The sequence below is a fragment of the Parasteatoda tepidariorum genome, chromosome 6 (assembly GCF_982258835.1).
Source record: "Parasteatoda tepidariorum strain Cologne lab strain chromosome 6, Ptep-v5.0, whole genome shotgun sequence".
Lineage (NCBI taxonomy): Eukaryota > Metazoa > Arthropoda > Arachnida > Araneae > Theridiidae > Parasteatoda > Parasteatoda tepidariorum.
In genome coordinates, this window is record NC_141760.1 from 95,386,263 (window position 1) to 95,410,316 (window position 24,054).

At 25.8% G+C, this 24,054-nt stretch overlaps 1 protein-coding gene across 1 annotated transcript in view; it reads left to right on the top strand.

Annotated features, from left to right (window-relative positions):
• The window catches only part of LOC107455425 (uncharacterized), a 58,211-nt gene that overhangs the window by 18,851 nt on the left and 15,306 nt on the right, over positions 1-24,054 (top strand). Inside the window, exons 12-28 of the mRNA XM_087166201.1 lie at positions 1,030-1,161; positions 1,579-1,743; positions 2,923-3,013; positions 4,742-4,857; positions 5,616-5,752; positions 6,827-6,991; positions 9,744-9,849; positions 11,046-11,282; positions 11,867-11,991; positions 13,211-13,377; positions 14,767-14,933; positions 16,662-16,847; positions 18,074-18,202; positions 18,795-18,863; positions 19,702-19,775; positions 21,526-21,672; positions 22,851-22,965. Of these exons, the coding sequence (XP_087022327.1) occupies positions 1,030-1,161; positions 1,579-1,743; positions 2,923-3,013; positions 4,742-4,857; positions 5,616-5,752; positions 6,827-6,991; positions 9,744-9,849; positions 11,046-11,282; positions 11,867-11,991; positions 13,211-13,377; positions 14,767-14,933; positions 16,662-16,847; positions 18,074-18,202; positions 18,795-18,863; positions 19,702-19,775; positions 21,526-21,672; positions 22,851-22,965 (2,328 nt within the window). The remainder of the gene's footprint in view (positions 1-1,029; positions 1,162-1,578; positions 1,744-2,922; positions 3,014-4,741; positions 4,858-5,615; positions 5,753-6,826; positions 6,992-9,743; positions 9,850-11,045; positions 11,283-11,866; positions 11,992-13,210; positions 13,378-14,766; positions 14,934-16,661; positions 16,848-18,073; positions 18,203-18,794; positions 18,864-19,701; positions 19,776-21,525; positions 21,673-22,850; positions 22,966-24,054) is intronic.

The window sequence follows — 24,054 nt, forward strand, 5'->3', positions numbered from 1 at the left end:
AGGTTATTGCTACTTTTTATTATAATGCATTTGTTTTTTGTTATAAAATTCTAAAGCAATATTAAGAATTTAATAAATTAATAAATTCTTTTAATAACTCAAAATTAAATAAGATTTTCAAAACTACATTCATGTATGAAATTGTGATGATAACTCAGTAAAATTATTTGTTTATCCTAATGGAATCAAAAACTAAATTTCAAGAACTATGCCTGTGTTATTAAAATTTTTTTTTTAAAAAAATAAAACAGTTTTAAATTTTGACGTCTAGCCTGCATTAATTTCGATTCTTAATGATTTAATTTTGAGCTGTGTATAGATAAGAAACAAAAAAGAATGTGGAGCAATTGTGGTGTGGAATGAATTGTGTAAAAAGAAGCGAGCATGGGGTGAAACCTAGTTTAAACATATTATTCATAGTGATTTTTCTAAAAGTGCTTAAAATTTCATTAAAGTAAATGAAGTAATTGGAAAATTGGTGAGAATGACAAAGTAATTGCTTAGAATTGCATTAATTTGATCTTATAATTTATATTTTTTTATAGAGTAAAATATTTTATCTGTTTGCTTACATGTGTTGAACAAGAAAGAATATGGGTATAAAAATTTATCCTATCTTCATTTTTCAAAGGAAAAATGTAAAATAGATAATTTGTTATTTGGAAATTCTAAAATACTATTCACATATAATTTATTATAAAAATATTATTATAGTGTTTCACTCCACAACGGTTTCTAAGTTTATGCAGTAGTCAACAAAATGAGTCTGTTTCTATACTTATTGAAGGTATTGAGCTAAAATCCTTTTAAATATCTTGGAAAAAATTGTGTTTTTGTGTTTTATAATTAGAATAAAAAGCTTTAATAAACCACATACTAGTAATTATTGTGGGAAAAAAAATTGTTAAGTCAAAAACTGTTTAGAATGTGCAATTTCCAAATGCAAGAATAATAATAATAAAAAAAGAATAAAATATTCATTATTTTCGAAATATTTTTAACCAGACTTTCGTTTCTCTACACTTTTAGGGTTTGGATTCCAAATTATTCTTCTTATATCTTACTAAGAATGGTTTTACGCCTATAGGTTTCTACATTAACCGGCATGAAGTTGATCAATTAGAGTGGGTTGTATACAACAGCTCTGACAGTTATTCTGAGGTATGTATGAAATCCACTTCTTAATCTGAATTTAACTCATCTAGCTTATTTCCTTAAAAATTTCTTCTTGTAGTACGATTTTTCATAATTCTATTTTGCAAATTTTTAGAAACAATTTAGAAAAAACTTAAGAAACTAGCGTGAAATTAAAATAGTTCTTAGAATGTTATTTATTAAAAAAATGAACATAGGATGTATTTTCAATAAGAAAAAATGGCAACTGGCAGGAAATTTTTTTAGTCGCCTTTGGGATATTTCGGCAGGTGTTAACCTTTAATTTTGCCCTATATCTAACAACAATATATTTTCCTTAAAACAGAGAATTTAAGAGCTACATATGTAATGTTTATGAAACATGTTTGTTTTGTTATATGCAGGTAAAATGATCAACAATTTGAAAACATAACTTTTTTTTAGCCACTTCATAGACTTCTCATCATTTGCAAATACAGTTACATGCTGGAAGTTGATATACCAGCGAAAACTCCTTTGAATGATGCTGATAATGTCCAAGAAACATTTTATATTGAAAACAACAACTGTCAAATTTATATAATTGACTCTCTAATAGATTATCATGAGGTAATTTTTATTTCAAACATATTTTAAGTTTTATTTTAAAATGTCACTACTTATTTATCATTAAAATGTCACTACTTATTTTAACTTGTTTTAAATACTGGACCTGGTATCAGAAACTCTCTTGCACTGCCGCATGTGCTACAGATTATTTTTCATCTAAGTTTTTTTTTAAAAAACAAATTGAGCAATTTGCTGACTTTTCCTTTTTAAAATGCAACTCTTAACTTGTTTCTAATTAAAATTAAAAAGTTGATTTGAGAGAGCACCACAAATTATTACAGGCTTAACTGTAGAAAGATTTATAAATTTTTTTTAGTATCATTATGTAAAATTCATCTTAAATTTAAACAACATAAGGTTTTTATGTGTAACTTTTATTAACCAAACAATTTAAAGGTTTTCTACATTTGTAAATTAAACTAAATTTGTACAATAAGCTTTATATGATTGCATTTAGGTGGCTGACGTATTTAGATTTGCGAAGATAGTGCTGCAGATTCATTTTGTAAATTTGGCATAGTGTACAACAACTGATAGAAAATGCTATTAACTGTAGTGTAAAATTAACTGTATATTAAGAAGATTATATGAATAATATATTTCTTCATAGAAAATATAATATTGATTTTTCTTAGTACTGATTTAGTAAATGTCTTACAAAAATTAGTTTAACTTATGTTTTTTATAAGTATCATAGAAATATGTTATACATATTTTTTCGTGACAATCGACGTAATTTATTGCACAGTTAAATTACTTTAAAGAATTCTGGGCTTACTTTTGTAAGTTTAAATTTTCTAAGAATAGTGAATAAGTTTTTGTTTTAACTTAGATTAGATAATAATAATAAAATTTAAAGAATTGAAATACTCTTAAAACAATCAATAAAAGATGAGTATTTTATGCTCATGAACTTGTAGAAACATTGTCGTCACCATAAAAATGCAGGATGTCCAAGATAAAAAACAGTGCTATGAAGCACTTCATATTAATTTTTCTTAACGTATGTTTTTCATATTGTATTACAGACTTATCAAATTAAGATGTTTAATCTCTCTGACCAAAATTCTCAAAATCCTTTAAAAAAAAAATCTGTGAAATCTTCAAATAAATACAACTTTTTGTAAATTTAAGCTTAAATTTAATCGCAACCTATCTTTAATAACTATTATATTCTAGTTAGGAGACAGAGTTGTAGTTAGTGATTGTGAAGAAATGACAGAAGAAGGTAAAGAAGTGTTAAGAAATCTGAAGTATGATGAGAAGAAAGGTATGACCTCCAAAACTTACAAAATTGGGCATGCTGAAAGGGGCATATGTATTTGTCAACACAGAATTTTTTTTCAAAATTCTAATTTTGTTGAAAGTTTTTGGAATTCTAAGTGCTTTTTCATTTTTCCGTGCAAAAACGGAAAGACTTAGGAGCTTGAAATACCGCAATGTGCAGACAAATGTACCAGAAACTCAATGGAATAAAAATAATTGAGATTTGATTTATAGCATTTATACATTTGAGAATTAAAATCTATACATTTGTGAATTATCGATGGTTAAATTTGTAGTAAAAAATATCATGTAGGCTGATCTACTGCCTGCTGAAATTAACTGCAGAGTTGTAATTTGACGTGCAGTTTGAATCACGAGTTTTGAATGGTGCATTTTGAAATTTTTAATTCCAGTTTGTTCGAAAGTTAGTGCAATTTTAAGGGATTTTTTTGCAACTTATATTTTCTTTAAATAATAATTATTTACTATTTGTTTTAGAAAAATTTTTTTCTTGTGTTTTTCATTTTAAAAATTCACGCTTGACTTTATGTTAAAAGTAACAAACTAAAATTTAAAAAAAAAATGATAATAATAGGAAGAGAATGATTAGATGTTGCCAGATATTAATTTTAATGTATTGAAATTTGAAAGTAAATGAAAACTGTTTCATTGTGAACTGTTATGTGATGTTAGGTTTTAGTTACATATTGATAACACATAAAAATATTTCTTATTTATTACTTATTTATTTATTGTGCCACATGTTCTATAGTCTTAAATATAATTTTTTTCAAAACTAGATACCCTCTCATTTCATTACATTCTACATATTAATAAAATGTATTTACTTAAAATTAGAATAATAATATATTTTATGAAAAAATGCCTCCTTTAAATAATTGAAAAATCGGAATCGTCTGCTGTATAATTTACAGTAATGCTTATTGCTTAACTTGAAACAATTTTTAGGATCTGGAGTTAAAAATTTGAATTGAAACCACTTTCTGAATTTCAGAATCCTAGCATCAACAATTGGGAATTTATAAAAGATGCTCAAGCTCCTTATCTCTTTTGTTGTGATAAATGTTTTTGGGCAGAATATTTATTTTAATAAAAAGGTATCACACTTTGAAGAAATATACATAAAATTTTTTTTTCTCATCCCATTGTTGGTACTATGCAATTTTTGATAATTTGAATTTTCAGCATTTTAATTATTTTTTCTCTCTTCAAATTTGAGAAATCAAAGTTTGACTGAACAACAGGACATAAAATTTCAGTATAAATGATACTGTCTTGAATTAAAATTGTATATCCCTACTATTTTGAATTCATGAAAAATCTGAACAATTTTCAAAATGTTAGCATATATATTATATAAAAGCTTTTATGTTGAATGAAAGCATAAAATAATGTAGAAACCTAAAAATTGAAGCATATTTATAGCAATAATAATTACATGAAATCAAAATTAATTTGTCTTACGGTTTTAGTATTTCCAAAAGTTTCCAAATGTAATAGTTTCATAATTAGAAAGTGCGTAACTCAGCATTTTTTTGTATTAAATTGAAAAGAAAAGCTGTCTTATTCACCAGTCAGAAATTTTACACCCTGCTTTAGAATACAGTAAAACTATTTTTAAAATATAACAACTGTTCAACTATTAGATTTTAATCTTTTAAAACACTTCTACTTTATTCTTAAGATTCAATAAGTATTTTTGTTTTTACAGCAAGAAGAGAAAGTTATTGGGAGGAGTGCCTTGGAAAGTCTTCTGAACGCATGATTCCACCAAAAATCCTTGCATGTCTTTCTTCTGTTAATTCAGGACATATTTGGCTTGCTTTTGTATGTTTTATCTTCTCTTATAATCACTATTCTAATTTCTTTAAACTGTCCCATTACATCTTAGTTAGTTTTTTGATCAAAAATTGGCACTTCTGCACAAATTTAATTTTGTGACAAGTTAACCTGAATACGTTATAATCCTGAACCAAACTGCTCTTAATAGTTCTAATAATTCTGAGGACATTTTTGCCTAATCTGGTCTGATTTTAACTTCCTTTAAATTAGACATTTTACATAAAACTTCACTTGATTCTTTTACAAATTTAGTAATTTTGTGACAAAATTATAATTTCTGTTATGTTGTAAATTATACAAAACCTTTGATATTTTCATTAAGTAACTTGTTTTCTAATTTCAAGTGAATTTCTACAATTGTTAAAATTGATGTTTTAAAATGAATGAAAATTGCTGATCAAATTTTTTCAGAATTTCGAACTATGTCACTAAACCTAATTTTGGTTGCAATGGTAGAGGTAATACTAAGTTTGCTGTTTAAGTTTTCATGTAATCTCCTTTTTACTTGTAAATGAATATTTATAATCATTAGTAAGTGTTAGATTTTTAAATATGTACTTGTTATTTCTCTGTTGTTGCTTATTTTATTTTTAATGTTTTTACTTTTAAGTATATAATTGTGTATATGGCTTAAAAACTTAATGTATTACAAAACCAAGTAGTAAATTACTTATTTTTAAACATTTTTTGTTTTGGTATTATTTGAAATGCATAAATTAAATTGTAATACCTTTTGATTGCAGGGTAAATTTGACTTCAGGTATCTTTTTGAATTTGCCTTATGCCAGGAATTTCAGCAATGTCCAGTAGAGTTAACACCAGTTAGAGCTTTGGAAATCTTGACATCTGAATGGAGTAGTGTGCTTTCTCTTCAGTATAGGTAACGCTAGGCTTAGATAAAATAAAAAAAACTTGCTGAAAACCCGAAATTTAAATTATAAAATTTTTTGCAAGCAATTATAATTAACTCTTAAATATCACTACATTAATTAAATCTTGATACTAGTTTCTATCCTTCATCACCCTTTATTTTGGTGAAATTTGTTTCAAAATCACCAATTTTTTAAGAAATATCTTAATATTTATAAAACAAACTCTATATTAATCATTATAAATACCAGCATGCCTGAAAGTCAAATTCAGTGATGTAATCATGGAAAGAGTACCGCATTGCAAAGCAGAGAAAAAAATATTTATACCTGTCTCTGCAAGATTGACTTGCAGGTTCAGATTGCAGAATTTTGACTGTTTTTTTTTTTGAATGAGTAATAATGAAAAATTTTTTGTGAAGTTTAAAAATATTATCTGTCGAGTAAAACAGGGAATTTTGATCATTTTTTGTTTACAATGAGTAACATAAAAAAAAAATTTTAGCGGATGAAAAATTTTTCTCGAGCAGTGTTTGTATGTTCGTCGATGTATACATATCTGGGTAGCACAAATGAATTAAGTTTATAACTTTATTTACTAAGCAAATATAGTCTATAAAAATAATTTAATTCGCAAACTACTTTATTATCACGGTTCAAGATTTTTAATTTATTTACGATTTATTAAATGTTATATTAAAAATGACTATTTTAAAATAAACTACATCATCAAATTTAATATGATTCTCTTGTAAGTTTCGTAATTACAATTTCTAAATCTTTATAAGTCATTACTTTCAGTTTTTAAAATTTCATGAACTTCGTAAAAATTCCAACTAAAATTTCATGTCATAAGGAACTATCATAAGGAAATTATTCATCAAAATGGTGAATGGTTTTAAAATTTTTAACATTGATGTGGATTTCAATTATGCTATACTAAACCATTCATTATCTTAATCTGTATTAGTATTCAATCAATTAATTTAACTTTTACTTACTTTGAAATAAAGCAATTTTATTTTTTTAATTTGTTATTATTAATTCGTTATAATCCTTATTAATTTGTTATGATCCTTTCATAGTCCTTGTGGAGAATTTATATTTATGGGATTGCAGAATGGATCTTTGAATATTTGCCATCTAGAAAAAGCTTTTGAACCTTCATCAGGGTATCATTTTGGGAAATTTCAACTTCATGATGCTGAACTGGGACAGGCAGAATATTTACAGATTTCTTCTGATGGAAGGTAAATATGTAATTTTATTTTAACAATTCTAAAAAAGTAAACTGCCTATCTTGATATAGAATAGTGAATTGGTAGTTTTCTTACTTATCAGCTTATTTAACAAATGCCAGCCTGTTGACTATAAAGTCATTAGTCATCTTGCTGTCTGATATTTTTGCAATACATTTACAGCAGTCTTGCTTACTCCATTAAAAACTTCATTTATTTCAAAAATATGCAATTTGGAAATAACAGTATACATCTTTAAAGCGCTCAAATACATATGGCATTTTCAAGACTTGCCAGATGTGAATGAGAAGAAACAAAAGCGATTTGAAATATAAAATGTAAATTGTAAGAGTTAAATAACAATTATAGATTGGTGTGAATAAAGTAAAGTTATTTATGTATTGTTATTAAAAATGGATAAATGGGTTACATAATTAGATGTATCTCTGGTTATAGTCATGATAATAAATAGGTAAATGATAGAAATGTCATGATAAATAAATTAAAGGCCGAAACATAAAAGAGTAATTAAATTAAATTAAGGGGAATGTGATCGTTAAGGAAAGTGGTAGTGCAATGCTAATGTGGGATAACAATAACCCAATAGGTTCAAAGGGTCACAAAGTGTGAGGTTTGAACAAATTGGATGATTTGGTATCACCAAATTTGGAAAAAGGGAGAATCTAAAATAAATTCAAGATTAAAGATAAAAACGATAAATAACATACTATATCCAGATACGGACTAAGACAGTAAGATGATGTTTCCAATGAAAAATTACAAATTCACATTTATGCATGCCCATAACAATAATTGAAAGGTACTCACCCTGCACACACAGGACATGATAAATCATGAAAATAGAGGCAAATAAATTCTCCAGCACAAGATTAAATTATTAACATATCATTTTATTTAGAACATACATCTTTCACCACATGTACCAACACAAGAAAGGCATTTTATTGAAATGGGTGACGGGAGAATTAAAACACAGAAGGCGTCATAGATAAAAGTAAAATATAAAAGAACGAGTAATTTAAAGGTTAATATAAATATGGAAAGAAAGCTTAAATTCGAGAAGGATTTTTTTTTTAATGTTAAAGAAAATTAAAGGTATAAAATGTTGATTTAAATTTTACAGAAATTTATTATAGTTATGGATTTAATTTAAGATAAAGGTTAAGAAAAAATGTAAAAAGAAATCCCTCGATACGGACCGAGGTCCGCATCTCCGAGAAAAAAGGGTAACCTGCCCAAAGGCTGCAGAAAAAGAGAATGTATTAAAAAAGACTTAAAAATTCCTTAACTGGTATAGGACCAGAAAAATTACGGCCAATTGAAATTAAAGAGGCGGAGAGTTTGAAATTTAAAGAAAAGAGATTGGTTAGTTAGCCCCCCTTAAAATTAAAAGAAGAAAAAGAAAGGCGTGAATAGAGGGGTTGGTTGACTTTCCCCACAGGAAGTGCGATGACCGCATTGACCATGAGAAAGGTCACCAAGAAAGTTAAAATTGCTAAATTGAAAAAAGGAATAACGTTTAAAAAAAAATTAAAGGCTTAGGTAAAATTAGAAATAAAATTGTCACATTAAGTGCAAATGTGACAATAAAATATGCCAGCGAAAAATGGAAAAATGAAGATGGGAAAAAAACTAGGAAGACCAAGTAGCCAAAAGAGAAAAAAAGATGAAAAACATAATAAAAAAACCACAGTGGCCTAGAGGGGCAAATTAGGGTAAAATGCAATTCAATGCTTGCATTTCTTGTTTCGTTTTTGAAAAATTTTCTCTCTCTCTGCTAGTGTTATTTTTCTTCTTTAGTTTTTCACTTCTATTTTTGCATTTCTTTGTTGGCAACTTTACGTGTTATATTTCAAATAATTTGTGTTTCTTCTTATCATGCCTTGCAAGTCTTGAGAATGAGCACCTGTTTTTGAGTGCTGGAAATATGTTTACTGTTATTTCCGATTTGTATATTTTTGAAGCAAATAAAGTTTTTAAACAAGTAATATATTACTGATTCAGTTTCTTGGGATTATTCATTTAACATTCTTATTTATTTGAAAATAAATTTCATGTTCATGTTGAAAGTAAATTTTTTCCTAGTACAGTGGAATTTAAGTTGATTTTCACATTATAGTACTTAAAAGTATTATATTTGCATAAAAATTTGGTGTATTAATTTACTTAAATGAAATATTTTATATATTTTTACTTAATGAGTATTTTGCATGTAATCATTGAGTAAATGAATAATACCCATGAACTTAGAAAAGTATAATAGCATTGTCTTAAATTAAAAATGAGGCTAAATTCTTCAAGAAAATTATTGAAAGAATTCAAGTGGTTGTGACTTTTTATTATATAGGCAGTGACTTCATGTGGCTGAAATTTTTTCAGTCACATAAAGTCATTGCCTATTGATCGATATAGTATTTTTTTGTAGGATTCTTATTTTAAATTATTTATAAGATCACTCTGCTTTATAATGATACAATTAAACTACATTGCAAAATTTTTGTTGATTAAAATTATCAGACTTTTCTTAAACTTCTAAAAATTTTTAAAATTACAAAAATATGTATTTTTAATAAATCATCTAAAACTTAAAATCTTTAGTTTGTAATAAAATTTTGTATTGTAAATTGTATTGTATTGTTTTGTAATGTATATTGTATAAAATTGTACATTCTTTTAATTTTGTTCTGTTGTGAGCTGTTAAAAATTCTAATAAAAAATATATTCTTTTTTTGAATTCTTGCAGTTGTATTATTACAGGAGCTGGTGATGGAAATATTTTCCTGCTCAAGTTCAATGCTTTACAGTATAAAGACACTATTTTTCATGGGAATTTGCCATATTTAAGCAGTGTGAGAATTTTATTTAATTATGTTTTGGCTTTTTGAATTATGTTTTAATTTTTGGTGATTTTATAAAAGTCATTTGGTTTCGTTTTTGAAAATTTTAACTTCTCTATTGTTATAATGCATGATATTTTTCAGTATTTCCTTTTCTATTGTATCTTAAACTTCTCACAATTATTTTCTCAAATTATCTGATCCCAGATATTAGAAAGATTTTGCGCAATGCTTGTCTTCTTAACTGTAATTTTTTTTCTATTTCTTAGCGACACTGTGATTTCTTGGAAATTTTCCACTCATACGCCGAAAAGTTCAAGTAGAATTAGCAAGAAACACGTAATGCTTTGCAAAATCTCTCTTTTGTTAACACCCCTTGGTTTAGTCACATAATTTATTGATGTTCCTTTTGGCTGAAGTTCTAAAAATTATGACATAGTTTTGTTGGTTGAATAGCAGTTTAAAAGATAATTAAAGGAAGACAGAAAAAGTACAGTTTTCTGCCTCCTGTTTAATTAAATTTAATTTTAAAATTAGCCACAGCCTTTGTAAATAGATGGCGTTGCTGACTGGAATAAATATAAAACAATTTTTTTAGTGCATGTCAGGCACTTCCTGCTGAAATGTTTGCACAGTTCTCAGTTAGTTTTTTCGTCAAACTGTGCCACATTTTTACTGCAAATGGGTTTTCTTTCAGTCACATTTTTTATAGTTTTTTTCATTTAACAGCGTCATCTGTTACTTTATTTCTAATTTCAAAATATAATGAGAATAAATTTTTCATCCCACAGCAGAATGCAGAACACTGTTCTATTCTATCTCCTTTTGTTTTTCATTAATTGATTTTTCAAAATGTCTGTCTTTTTTAGGATTGTTAGGATCTTTCAATTGTTCAGTAATTTTTTATTAGTTGGGCATAACTATGTATTTTTGTATCGAGAAAAATACAAATAATTATTTATTCTTAGAATAATATTATTTTTTCTAATTGAATAATGAATTAATACTTTATTATGAAATTATTTATGTTTTATTTTGCTGGCTTCATTCAACTATTCCATAGTAGTGAAACCTTTCAATTTTTTTTACTTAACATTTATATTGCTTTTACAAACTATCTATAAAAGTACTTAAGTATTTTGATAAACCAATGCTTTTAGTGTATTTCAATTTTTAACTAATAAATTTTCATTAAATGATTTTTGTAGACATCATATGAAGACAAAGTGGCTGAAGATGAAGGCATGCTTCCTTTGGAAGAGGCATTGAAGACAAAGATGGCAGTAAAAAATGAAAAATCTAAAAATGAAAACTTAAAATTGTTGGAACAGTTGAAAAATGAATACAACATAGTTTTAGAAGAATACAATAAATATTTAAATAAATGTGAGTCATCTTTAAAAGGTTTTGATGAAATTCCTGAAGATTTAAAGCTGAATACTGATGTATGTATTGAATAACTGACCATATTTAATATTTTAAGCATTTAATTTTTTTGTATGGTGAATATTAATGATCTATAGTTTTTTTTCTTTCTAATTTGCGTACAATTTGAAACCTTAGACTTGTCATTGATGACCATGCCGAATCCACTGAATAAAAATTTTGTTTTATCTTATATAATTATAATTTAGTAAAGCTTTTTTATTATCATGAACTCCAAAAATTCTTTGGTTACGGACATTCAACTGCCATTGTGAAGGACTGAGTTTCAATCCTCGGAGATGGCTTGTAATCGACCCAGTTTCAGATTGATAGTTACCATTTTAGTAGACTATACTGTCACAATCGTGCCGTTGGGGTAAAATTTGTGAAGACTTTATTTTCATGACTCCCTGGCATATGACAGGCTGTTGGGGGTAATGCTTGCATGCATTCATGTGCATTTAAATTTATATTAAATATGTAAACTTTCAACATATGTAGTTTCTTCATTTTCACTAACTTCTTGAATTGGGGATTGCTTACCCAGCATGCATTGGTTGAGTCACAAAGTATGCTTTGTAACATGCTTTATGTTATATTGCAGATTGTGCCACAAAAAGCAGTTGAAGTGTTTGAGGAAGACACAAAACGATTATTGCAGAATGTTGACAGTCAGTTTGAAAGAGAATCGGAGCGCCTTACCCTATTACACAAGAAATACTACGACTTGTAAGTAATTTTCAAATTTATTTTAATATTGTTTTGTTACTATTTTCATTTCTGTACAAAATGAAAGTGTATCTTAAATCCCTTAATTGTTGCACTACTTATGTTGGTAATCATGCACTTGTGTGAATAAAAAGTAGCAGAGATAAATATTGCTTACCTTCTTCATGTGCTTGTTCCCTTTCGTTGATTTCACTTTATATTCCTCAATAGTGCAGGAATACCTAGTATGGCTTAATCAATCAATTGAGGCATTATTAATTCAGTAAAAAGTTCAGATTGTCTTTTAAAATAAGAGTTTATTTTTAAATAAACATAACTTGTAAATATAAGTGGGTAAGCTAGTGCTTTTAACAAGATGGTGGATAGATTAGTAGTGAAGTGAAACTTACTGAAAGTTATACATTACATAATTAAACAGCTACATCCAGTGACTGAAATAATATGCTGAGAATCATTTAATTAGAAGATTAGTGCTGAAATATCTATTTTATAACAACTTAGACAAGAATATATCGGTAGGGCGCTGGGCCCATGTACAAGAGTTCGTCGGTTTGATCCCCGCCGGCCGAAAACTCCCCGTGTAGTAAATGGTGACTGGTGCGCGTTAAATCTGTCGAGTCACAAAGTCCTCCATGTTTCCATAACAAATCAAAACCTCTGGGGGTACTGATCCAGGAGTTTCCTTGTCTTCTGGATTGGTTCAAAATTACAAGGCTACGGAGTTGAACATTAGTAGTCGTAAACCCGAAAATTGGGTCTGCTGTTCAACGACGGATATATAAAAAGTATATATGCAATATTTTTTACTAAAAAATTTTTCATTGAATAACTCACAGAGAAATTTTGTGTGTTGAAGAGCAATCAAGTCCTATCCTGATTTTAGTCAATTATCCAAGATTTAAAATGAAGCTCAATATGATGTATCGAAGTTAATAAATATTAAAAATTCTAAAATGCTTACCAAGTGATTAACTGCTTTGTTTATTTTCTAACGTCATCATTCATCCATTAAGAGATTATATGCAGAAAATTAAACAATTTAAAGTACATTTCTGTTGTTCTATACTTTATATTTTTTTTATAACACATACTAAATATAGTCTAAATTTTCTTAGCAATTATAACAATAAATTTTCATATAGAGTATTATATTAAAATTCATTTCAAAACTATTTAGGAATTCTTACTATCTATTTGAACCTAACTGTCTGAATTTTAGCTTTAAATCTAGAATAGAATCTGAAAAGATGTGTGTTGAATATGAGAGTAACAAATTGGAAAGTTATAGAGAATGTGTTTTTCCTATGTCATGCTCTGATATTGTTGATAAATCTTACCTTCGTATATTTGACATGCTAAATGAAGTTGGAGTTAAAGATGCTAAAGGTAATATAAGTAAACACAAAAACAATTTTGAAATTTTTTTCATTTCTTACTTTCTACAAAAGTCATGTTTAAAGATGCTTTCTATTTATCGAGATGCTTTTTTTTTAAAACTAGAATTTTAATGTTTTTTTTTTCATTTACAAACAATATTCTTGTACAATCTTGAAATCTATGCCAATGCTGAAATAGATTGTTTTTCACCTCAGATGAGTTTTTCACCTCTTTTACATTAATTTGAAATTTTGAAAATTTTAAAATTTATTTGAAATTTTTCTCAGATGTAATTTGCATGTTTGAATGCATAAAATCGAAAGCAATATAAATATGAAAATTATATAAAAAAATAATAAATAGAACTAAATCTATTAAATATGAATATTTACATTATTATAATGGTTAATAATATTCATATGGATTATATTATATATTATTATAATGGTTTATTATAATGCATTATATTATTATACTGGATTATAATATTCATATGGACTGTCTTTTCCACTGCTTTGATCAAATACAAAGAAAGCAATTAGTTTAATTTTTAATTGTGTTACACTTTTCATTAAAATTGGAATTTTTATGAAAGATTTATTTCAAATGCTATAGTTTCCTCGTAAAATTTAGATGCTTTAAAATAAATTTTTTTAATTGCTCACAGAGTTAATCTTATGATGAGTTAATAATATAAGCAAAAATTATAAATTGTTTCTTTTAATTACCATTAAAAAAATCATTACTTAAGAAATTTAAACAAACTTTTGAATATAAATATAATATCATTATATAAGTGTCATTATTGAAAGTAAGAAAACTTTTTGGACTTTTTAAGAGTTCAAATTATTTAATTAAAAAGTATAAAATGTGAAAGTTTCTTTCCATAAAATTTAAATTTATCCTTGTGTATTATTATATTTTAAAATGATATTTAATTTCCTACTTTTGCTTAAACATTTAATTAAAATAATGTTTTTTCGCTCCTTTTTTTCCTGTTATCATTAAAAGTATTACTAAGTTCTAATTGGAAACAATACATTCTTACTTTTAGTGTTTAAATTTTGCCTGAAATAAATATTTCTCACAGTATTGTTATACTTAATTTTAAATAACAGACTGAAATTTCATTTATTTCGTCATGTTTATGTCTTTGGTCTGCAGTTTGCATCTTAATTTTTAAATTTTTACAAAGCAGCTTTTTTCACAATTATAGAAATTTTTTTAGCCATTTTTTTTGTTTATAAAAATTTTTTCTTTTATTAACAGTAAAATTACTTAACAAATTTTTAAAAGTAAATACAATGTTTTTTTTTTAAATTTTATTTATTTTTATTTTTTAAATTTCGCAATGAGAACTTCACTTGGAATTTGTAATGGCATATTTTTTATTTACAGAGGAAATCCAAGAAAGTACCAAAAGGAATAAAACTTTAATGAATCTGAAAATGAAATTGTCTGCTACTCGTAAAGCTCTTATTGATTATACTGAGGACACTCCCATATTACCAGTTGTTTTGAAGTACAACAAAAGGAAAAAAGAATGCATCAATGATCTTGAGAAGGTATAATTTTAAATGTTTGAACATACATGCATGTGTTTCTGTTTGTCTACTGTTTATGTCTTTTAACTCAAACTTTCTTTGTTGTGTTATCTTCTTCCTTTAGTTCTTTGATTTTACTTTGAATTTTATGTCTATTGATAGTACTAGTTAAAATTGTAATGCATTTTTAAAATTTTATATTTAAATAATATTTCAGTAGAATATTTTTAATTTTAATTAATATTAAATTTAATATTTTTTATTTGACTTATGTAACTATGTATTTTAAGAAAAATTTATCACATTTTTTTTTGTTTACATTTATTAGCACTTCACTAAGAAACCAGTTTATAAACACTTTGGTAGTACTTATTAAAAGTTGGCTTGGATATATTTTTGATTTTGAAAGAAACAAACGGTGATTAGAGTGCCAGGTGATAGAGTGTCTGGGTCACTCCCAATGAGGTGACCCAGGCTCAAATTTGGCGATAGCTGGTCAATATGAATTCTGTTCTCTGCTCGCACCAACCACAGTGCTGATGTAAAATATCATCTGCGGTAGAGGGATCATGGAGAAGAATCCAATTGACTGACGTCGGGCTAACTGTGGGAGGTTTTTGTGCTATACACAAGGCTGTAGAGTTGAACATAAATTTGTTATAAAACAAAAACTGAGTCGGCTGTTCAATGCTAGTTGTAATATATATATATATATATATATATATATATATATATATATATATATATATATATATATATATATATATATATATATATAAAAGACCGTGAATGACCAAAATCAAGAGAATGTTGACTTTCACTGGTGAATGTCAATAGTCACATAATTGCTTTTGTGAACGTCAAAATTTTTTTTTATATCCGATTTATTAATTTATTCGATGATCTTATTACATTTATTTGATATTTTAATATCTCTTGAGGGTAGATTAGGAGAAACATCAGTGTTCAGAGTAGCTCGTAAATATATACTGAGCAGTTGAATCTTAAAAAACAGGAGTCTAGGGTATACTGGGCAATACTGGACAGTGGCACTGAACCTTAAAAAAACAGCAGTGTAGGCTATACCAGGCAAATGTATACCGGGTAGTGGCACAGAATCTTAAAAAACATCCGTGTAGGGCATACCGGGCAATAGTATACCGGCAGTGGCACTTAACTAGACCTAGTATATATTTTGTACATTTACCAAAGCTAGTATGTGATTGTCAACGTTCAATGGTAGAAGTGAACAAACACCAATTTCAATCATTCACAGTAACATATATATATATCTGTTTGTGTGTTAGTTTTATCGCTATAATCTATGAAATAAAAGTTTTTTTATTTCTTAAACGCTATTTTTTTAAATTTCTTCATTTCGTGGGACGTAGGACCTCAGTTATGTCTCTCCATCTCACCCAAGTTTCATTAGAAAACTTTATTTCATTTAAATTCTTATTACTCTAAATCAAAACTCTACATCAAGTTATATTTGATCTTAAAGCAGTATTTCATTTTCACTTTATCAACCAGTTTATGCTAAAAAAAAAAATTCAGAGAAATTTATTTACTTAGAAGTTTTTGGATTTTAATGATTATTGTGTTTACTCAGTCTCCTATAAAAATGTAGATTTAAGATTGACATCATATTAATGTGAGTATTTCTTTGAAATAGTTATTCTGTCTTTAGCCTTTGTTTGATTATTTTGCAATTGTTGAATAAAAATAACTGTGGTATTTTATTTTTAGTTAATCAGAGAATATGAACAGTTTGAAAATTTGCAGCCAAATATAGGCATCTGCAATGAAGCAAAAGAGCAACTGGAGTCTACTTTCTTCAAGTTCAAGCAAAAGTGTGGATTAGAGATAGTATATCCTGACATATTGTGTACTTTTTCTGAAAAGAAGGACAAAACACAGCTGTTTGCAAAAAAGGTTTAGTCAGTTTTATAAAAATTTTATGAAGTACTTTAAGAAATTCCAGTAAGAAATTGAAATGTTATATTTTTACTGCATCTAAAAATGTTTCTGATATTCTATGGGTTTGTTATTTTTGTAATAATTCCTTTAATTAAACAGCACTGTATCTGCATCAACCTAATTCAGAACGGAGATTTACTCAAATGATATTATAAACCGTTCAGACATTAATTAAAGATAATTTTGGCGATTTTAGACTCTCCTCCTCCTCTTGTCAGGAAGAATGAGCTGATCACAAACACACTTCACGCATACAAAAGAAAATCACAACACGCGCCATCTCCTAGTTTTTTGCTTTAAGTTTGACTTTTATTGTAGTAAATCTAATTTTAGGATTTAATTCAAATAAACGATGTAACTTTGCACAAAACAAAATTTACATTTTCATTCATTTTATAAAATTTGTTATAGAATACTCTTTAGGATACTTTTGAATGTTTTGTGAAAACTAAATATTTATGTTTTTTATTTTATAAAATCGGAAATTTAGTCAGGTTAGTATATTTTATAAATGATTTTAGTTGAATTAAAAAAAAAACTTGATTTCAAACTGTAATTTTGAGTGAAATGGAATTATAGCTTGAAAATTGTGAAAAAAGTTGGCTCTAAATTGCTTTTTTAAAAAAATAAAGGGAAAAGAAAAACTGTTGTTCCAGTATGCTCCAAAAACATTAAACACTCACTAACTGATAGTGATTAACTAAATAATTTTTAATTAAACACATTTAATAATTATATGATGGTGATGGCAAGTGGATATATTTATTAAGTTTAATTTATAATGTTTTATAAATGATTTATGTTGCATTGAAAAAATTTTGATTTCAAATTTAATTTAATTTAAGGGAGTCAAGTTATTGTTCCAAATTTGCAAAATATACTGCTGGCTCTAAATTGCTCCTTGAAAAAAAATGTTGTTCTATTTGCTCTAAAAGCATGAAACACTCACTTAAAATAATTTTTTAAATAAATACTTTTAATAATCATACCTTGACAGGTGTGATTGGCAAGCATATATATTTTTTAAGTCTAGAGGTCAGGCATTTAATTAACGTTCTTATTTATTGTAAAGGAACATATTAAAATATATATAATTTTTGTTAAAAACGAAATACAGAATTTTGTGAATTAAGAATATTTTTCTGTTTTTTTCCTTTGAATAAAAATATTTTTTCTTTCAGATGAGAGATTTCCAAAAGCAGTTTAACACTTTAGTGGCTGAAGCAAATACTTTATCCAGTTCAAACAAAACTGTTAGCCATAAACATTTATTTTCTACTGAGTATGACCAACAACAGCATAATAAATTGGTATATCTTTTTAAATATAAATGTCTATTTTAAAAAGTACTATATATAAATTCTTATTAATTTTGAAAGTAAATATCTTATGGTTTCTTTAATGTCTAAAATAGTATCCTTTTTAAATTATTATTGATAGAACATTATTTCTATGCTTATGTTTCTATTATTCTAAGCATAATTTAGAGTAAATATTTATTTTATTTCTTATTTAGATATGTTTTTATTACAATTTAAAGTTTATTGGTTTGAAATCTTTCAGAAGCTTTTTACATCTTTTTTAATACATTTGAATTTTAACAATTTTATAAATAAAGCTATATATAAATTTCACTAAAAAAAATTAATTTAGTTGAGATAAATTTAAAATTCACTGTAAATAAAATAGATAAATTTCATTGAATATCATGATTATTTTAATGTTGACGTTTGGTAAATTAACACAGGCCAACAAAATTGAACAAGGCATATCTCAAGGCTTATCTCAGATTGTATAAAACCCATAGCTGAACTTTGTAAAATTAGTGATAACTTCACTTCAGTATTAAAACTTACTATATTTGAACTAATAAACTATTTATTTGATTTTTTTTTATCTTAGAATTGTTTTGACATTCATATATCAAATAAAAAAGGACAGCAGTCTGATGTAAAGAAAGTCTATCCAAAGGTACTATTTTTCACATTTAAGTTTGTATTAAGGCTTTTTTAATCTGTATTATTGCTTTTAAGCTTTCTGTTTTGGTTACATTGTTTCAAGTATCTATTATTTAAATATACAGTCGAAGATTTATATAATACTACTCTATAAGTGGCAATTCTCCATAAACCATTTTAACTTCTCCGGTTTAAGCAACAAAAATCACATTGAGGAAATTAACTATAACCATCACCTGTTCACAAGATGCAAAGAAAAAAAAATTGAATAAGAGATTACCCTCTAATGTTCTTGATAATTTCAGTTTTTTTCTGTAAATAAGAATACTAAAGTAAATGTGTTTGTCTTTTTCAAAGTAATTTGCTTCTAAAAACTAAATTTTAAGCATATAAATATTGATCTGTTTCAGATATATATATATATAATATGTTTATTATATATATATCTGTATAGGTATAGGTGTGTATGTTGCATATATGCTTATAGGTATGTATGTTACATATATGTTTATAGGTGAGCTTAATTCAGTTAGTTTTACCCTAAGCCTCATGCTTCAAGACTTATAATATAAAGATCTTCTAGTATAATAAAATAAAAAAATTCAATATACACTTATTTTAAAATTATTTTTAAAATGAAATAAATGTATCTTATTTTTTTGTTGTTGAAAATATAAATATTTATTTTTATTGATCTTAATGATTTCCAATTTTATTAAATAATTTATTTATTTAATCATTTATTATATATTTCAATAAATAAGTAGTTTGTACATTGTAAGACAAGGTTGAATTACTTTCTGAACTATGCTTTATTTGTTTTTATTAATTTGTTAATTTTTTGGTTTTAGATTAATTGGGGGAGTACTGTTGTTGACAGTAGAAAATCTTCCGTTAGGAAATTCTCTTCTGTTATCAAAATGAGGTAAATGCGGAAAGTAATTCTATTTCTTCATAAATTATGCATAGGCAGTGCATACACTCTCAGTCTTTTCGATTTTGTATAGATTACCATTCTGTATAAATTATGTGTTTTATCTCTGTTTAGACCCATAATACATTAGCCATAATGAATAAAAGAAATACTGTTACATTAAAAGAAATCCTAAGATGTATTTTATATTTACTGAAAACGCTAGTTTTTATTTAAACTTTTTCAACTTTATAATTTAATTATCAATAATGTTTTCCCTATTTACTATATGCTAAAAAAATCATCTCAAAACCTTTTAGCTTGAACTTAAGAGGTCATATCCAGTGTATTATCTATCATTTTATCCATATGTATTATAAAAATTTGTTAAAGGGAAAATTAATCATAAGCATAAAAAGAATTTATAAATTGTCAAATAAATTAAAATTTATAATAAAACAGAAGACTGAATTATTAAATAGACATTTATGTATTGCCAGTTTTTAATGAAAAGTTTAGTAGTAGAATACATTTTAATGCTATGATTGTGTTTAATGTATTTAAAATCTAACAAAAGCAAATGACTTTTTTCTGTGTCATTTTCTTTATTCATTAAATGGAAGCTTTAGTGTGTTTAAATGTTTATTTAGAATAAAACTTAGAACATTTGCTGCAACAAATGTTATTTTCTTTCAAGATTTTTGGAAAATAATTGCATCTTTTTTTGTTTTGAAGATTACCTGTTGTGTGTGTAAAATTATGTAGTTATCTATCTGGAATCAATATTTTCTTTGGATTCATTAATTTATTAAAAACAAAATAATGTGTAATTCTTAGCAATTGTTTCTTAATTAATTATAGTTTAGGGTGTAATATTTATAGGAATTTATTTATATATATTTTTTTGTAGAAATAATAGGATTACAAACACAGGATTTTCCATTACTTATACTGTATTCAGTAATTTTTGAGAGGTGTTTTCAGAATTTTTTTATACTACTAATTCATTAATATGTCTAAAAATATATTGGCAATTTGGCATAGCCATGCCATTTCAGTCTTTTTTTATTCTAGTTTTCTTTACAAAGCAGATATCATTAAAATCTTTATTGTACCATGAATAAGCAAAAAATAGATAACTTTTATAATATTTATTTTTTAATTACAAATTATCCATTTTAAATTGAAATATTTTGAACTATTTAATTTTAAACATAATTTTTTATTTATCTGTTATCCAATTCTGGTAAAAAATAGTTGCAATAGCCTTTTAATACTGGCAGCTGTTTCAAAATCAAATATTTTAATAGCAAGAACTACTATATTTTAGGATAAATTTCTTCAGTAATGTAGGATTTGGTTTTTTAATACACTCTAGAATCTTGATAATATTAGCTAATTATAACTTCGCTTAACTCAGATTATTAAAAACTGAAAATAAGTAGATATTTTTTTATCAAAATAGCATCAAAGAAATGTAGAATTTCTTCATATGAAATTAAACATGTTAAAAGAGCTGTAAAAAAATAAAAAATAATAATTTTTGCAACAATAGACATTATTCTGAAAAATAAAAATTTATAGTTATTCCTAAAATTAAATAAAACTAAGACTAAGAGTATCAGGACAAGAATGGTACTTTTTATTTAATTCTCCTTTGTACCTACATTAAGGTAATTTTGTTTAACATATTTTGAAGTTTTAGTGGCTTAAAAATATTGAATACATGTAAAGATTTATTATTCTGTGTTCTGTCTAATAGCCGACAACATTCTGAATCATTACCATCTGATCTGCAAGAAATATCAACTAATGACTTATGGGAACAGAAAAAACTTCAAGCTTTCCATTATTATTTGCAGTTAGTGAAAGCTAAAATGGACTGTGAAAAGAAATTTTTTGATATTAGGCAAGTATTATTTCAGATAGTTGTCGAACTAAAAGTGGATTTTTTTGAAAACTTTTTTTTCTTGTGTCCTTATTTTCTAACTTTTGATTATTGATTAAATTCTTTTATCAAACCAATTTCAAGTTCTTAAGAGTTGAACGTTTTTATCAGTGTTCAAATCCATAACCTTGGACCCATTTGGACCCAATCCAGTGACATTATCTCTAAAGTACTAATTGTTATGTATCTACATTTACTAAAACCATGCGATAAATTATATTTTAGTGATTTGAATGTTCAAGAATGTTATTTAGAATTTTATTTTAATAATTAAACTTAGTTAAAGTCATAGGACATATAATCCTGTGAGTTGACGACGAGATTATATATTTTCTTTATTTTATTTTATTTTCCAAATATTTTTTTTTAGAAGTAAAAAATTTTTAAAATTTAAAATATTTTTTTAAAAACATATTTTACTAATTTTTTCTTCTCCTTTAGAAAAAATCTCTCTCTGTATATATATATATATATATGTAATACAAAAAGTAAATACTTTTGTATTAATAAAAGAACTAAAACTCTTTCGTTTTCATAAAATGTCTTTGTTAAAGAATAAGCGTAGAGAGATTCTATTTTGGGAATTCAAGGCTGAAAACATACCATTGAAATATAAATAGATTTATATTTCAAGGGAAGAGTTATTTTTAGAATCGTTCCCTTTTTCAATTCCATATAAGGAAGCAGAAATGATTTTCCTTAATGCATAAGGTTACAAGGAATGTACGAATGTGCCTTTTTACTTCAAATCTATGTTGGTATAAAACGTAAGAACGCATAGTTTTGCGTGTCCTTTCATCATGATTTGATCCTGATAAGCTGTTCAGGAATTGTCAGAAGTCTTGTCCATTCCCCTCCCATAGGGAGTGTGGACGTAAACTGTTAGCAATACCAGCCTATATTTAAATAAACCTGTTTAGAACGTCTGATGGCTTATGACTGCTATTATTTCAAGCTAAATACAACACTGATAACAGGGTTGGAGCCCTGTTACTACATATATATATATATATATATAAAAGCAATCAATGAACTTATTATTTATGTAAAATTCTTATATTTTTTTAAAAAAGATTATTAAATATTAATGGTAAACATTAACTAAAGTACTTGTTTTTTATAAGTATTCTTATTTGTAGGTTTAATATGAAATGCTTGGAGTTAAATGCTTTAAAATCAACTGTAATGGATGAACTAAGGTGCACTAAAATAATAGAGAAATTTCAAATGGATGTTAAAAGTGAAGAAGAAGAGGCAAGTTTATTTTTCACCAAATTATTCCTTCCTCTCTTTCACATTTTTTTAAAGTTAGAATCCATTGGATTGTTTTTTGTTTCCTTCAATGATTTGTAATATGAATTCTTTCGTTCTTTATGCTCACTAATTTTCACATTTAAACATCTTACAGAGTCATCCCTCATTTGAAACTGAAAAGTTTGTTTTTATTGTGAATATCTTCACTTGTCGCAGTTTTAGCACGAAATATTTTTAGTGTAATAAATATTTAATAATAATTATTTTAGTTCATAAAATATTAAAACTATGTAACTTTGCAAAAAACAAAATTTACATAGTCATTCATTTTATAAAATTTTAAGTAGAACTTTAGGATCTTTTATTTTCCTTCTGTTGTCAAAACTCATGACTTCTGAAACTCTTCAAAGAATTTTTTTCAACTCTTATTTTCTCTCAATTTAATTCCAACTTTAATATTTTTCTCATATTTTTTGTTGCATTAGTTTTTTTCGTTGGTATTATTAAAATTTTTTGAAGATAAGGATGTAAATTGTAATATTTTATGTTAGCATTTTTCATGCCTCCTCTCCCTAATCAGCAAATATAAGTAAATAACAATGCCTAATCCTTGTAAAATGCTTACATATTATTTAAACAGCCCTTTACACATAAAAATATAGTTTTTCAATTCAAGAAGAATTAGTATTCACTAGTCAGGCGTTGGAAATAAAATTAATTACAGTTAGAGAATGAATGAGGGAAAATTTTTTTAATTATTATTTATAGTTGCAAATTCTGTTTATTCATCGTTCATTTTGCAAGTAATTTTAGTTGTTAATTGTAATGCATTTTTGTTTTGTTTTGTTTTTTGCATGAACGATTTATTGTTTAGGCTTAAAAATGTTAATCAGTGAATGATAAATTTGGATTTGATAATTCTTTTTATTGAATTTTAGTTAATTATAGTGATGGTTACAATTGAATTATTAAAGAATTTTTCAGTTTTTTTTTTAAAAACTTTTTTTTTGTATGTAATATGTTGCATATCTTTGTATATACATCATTATTCTTGGTGCATTAAGAAATTGCATTTATTTAGCTTTTTAA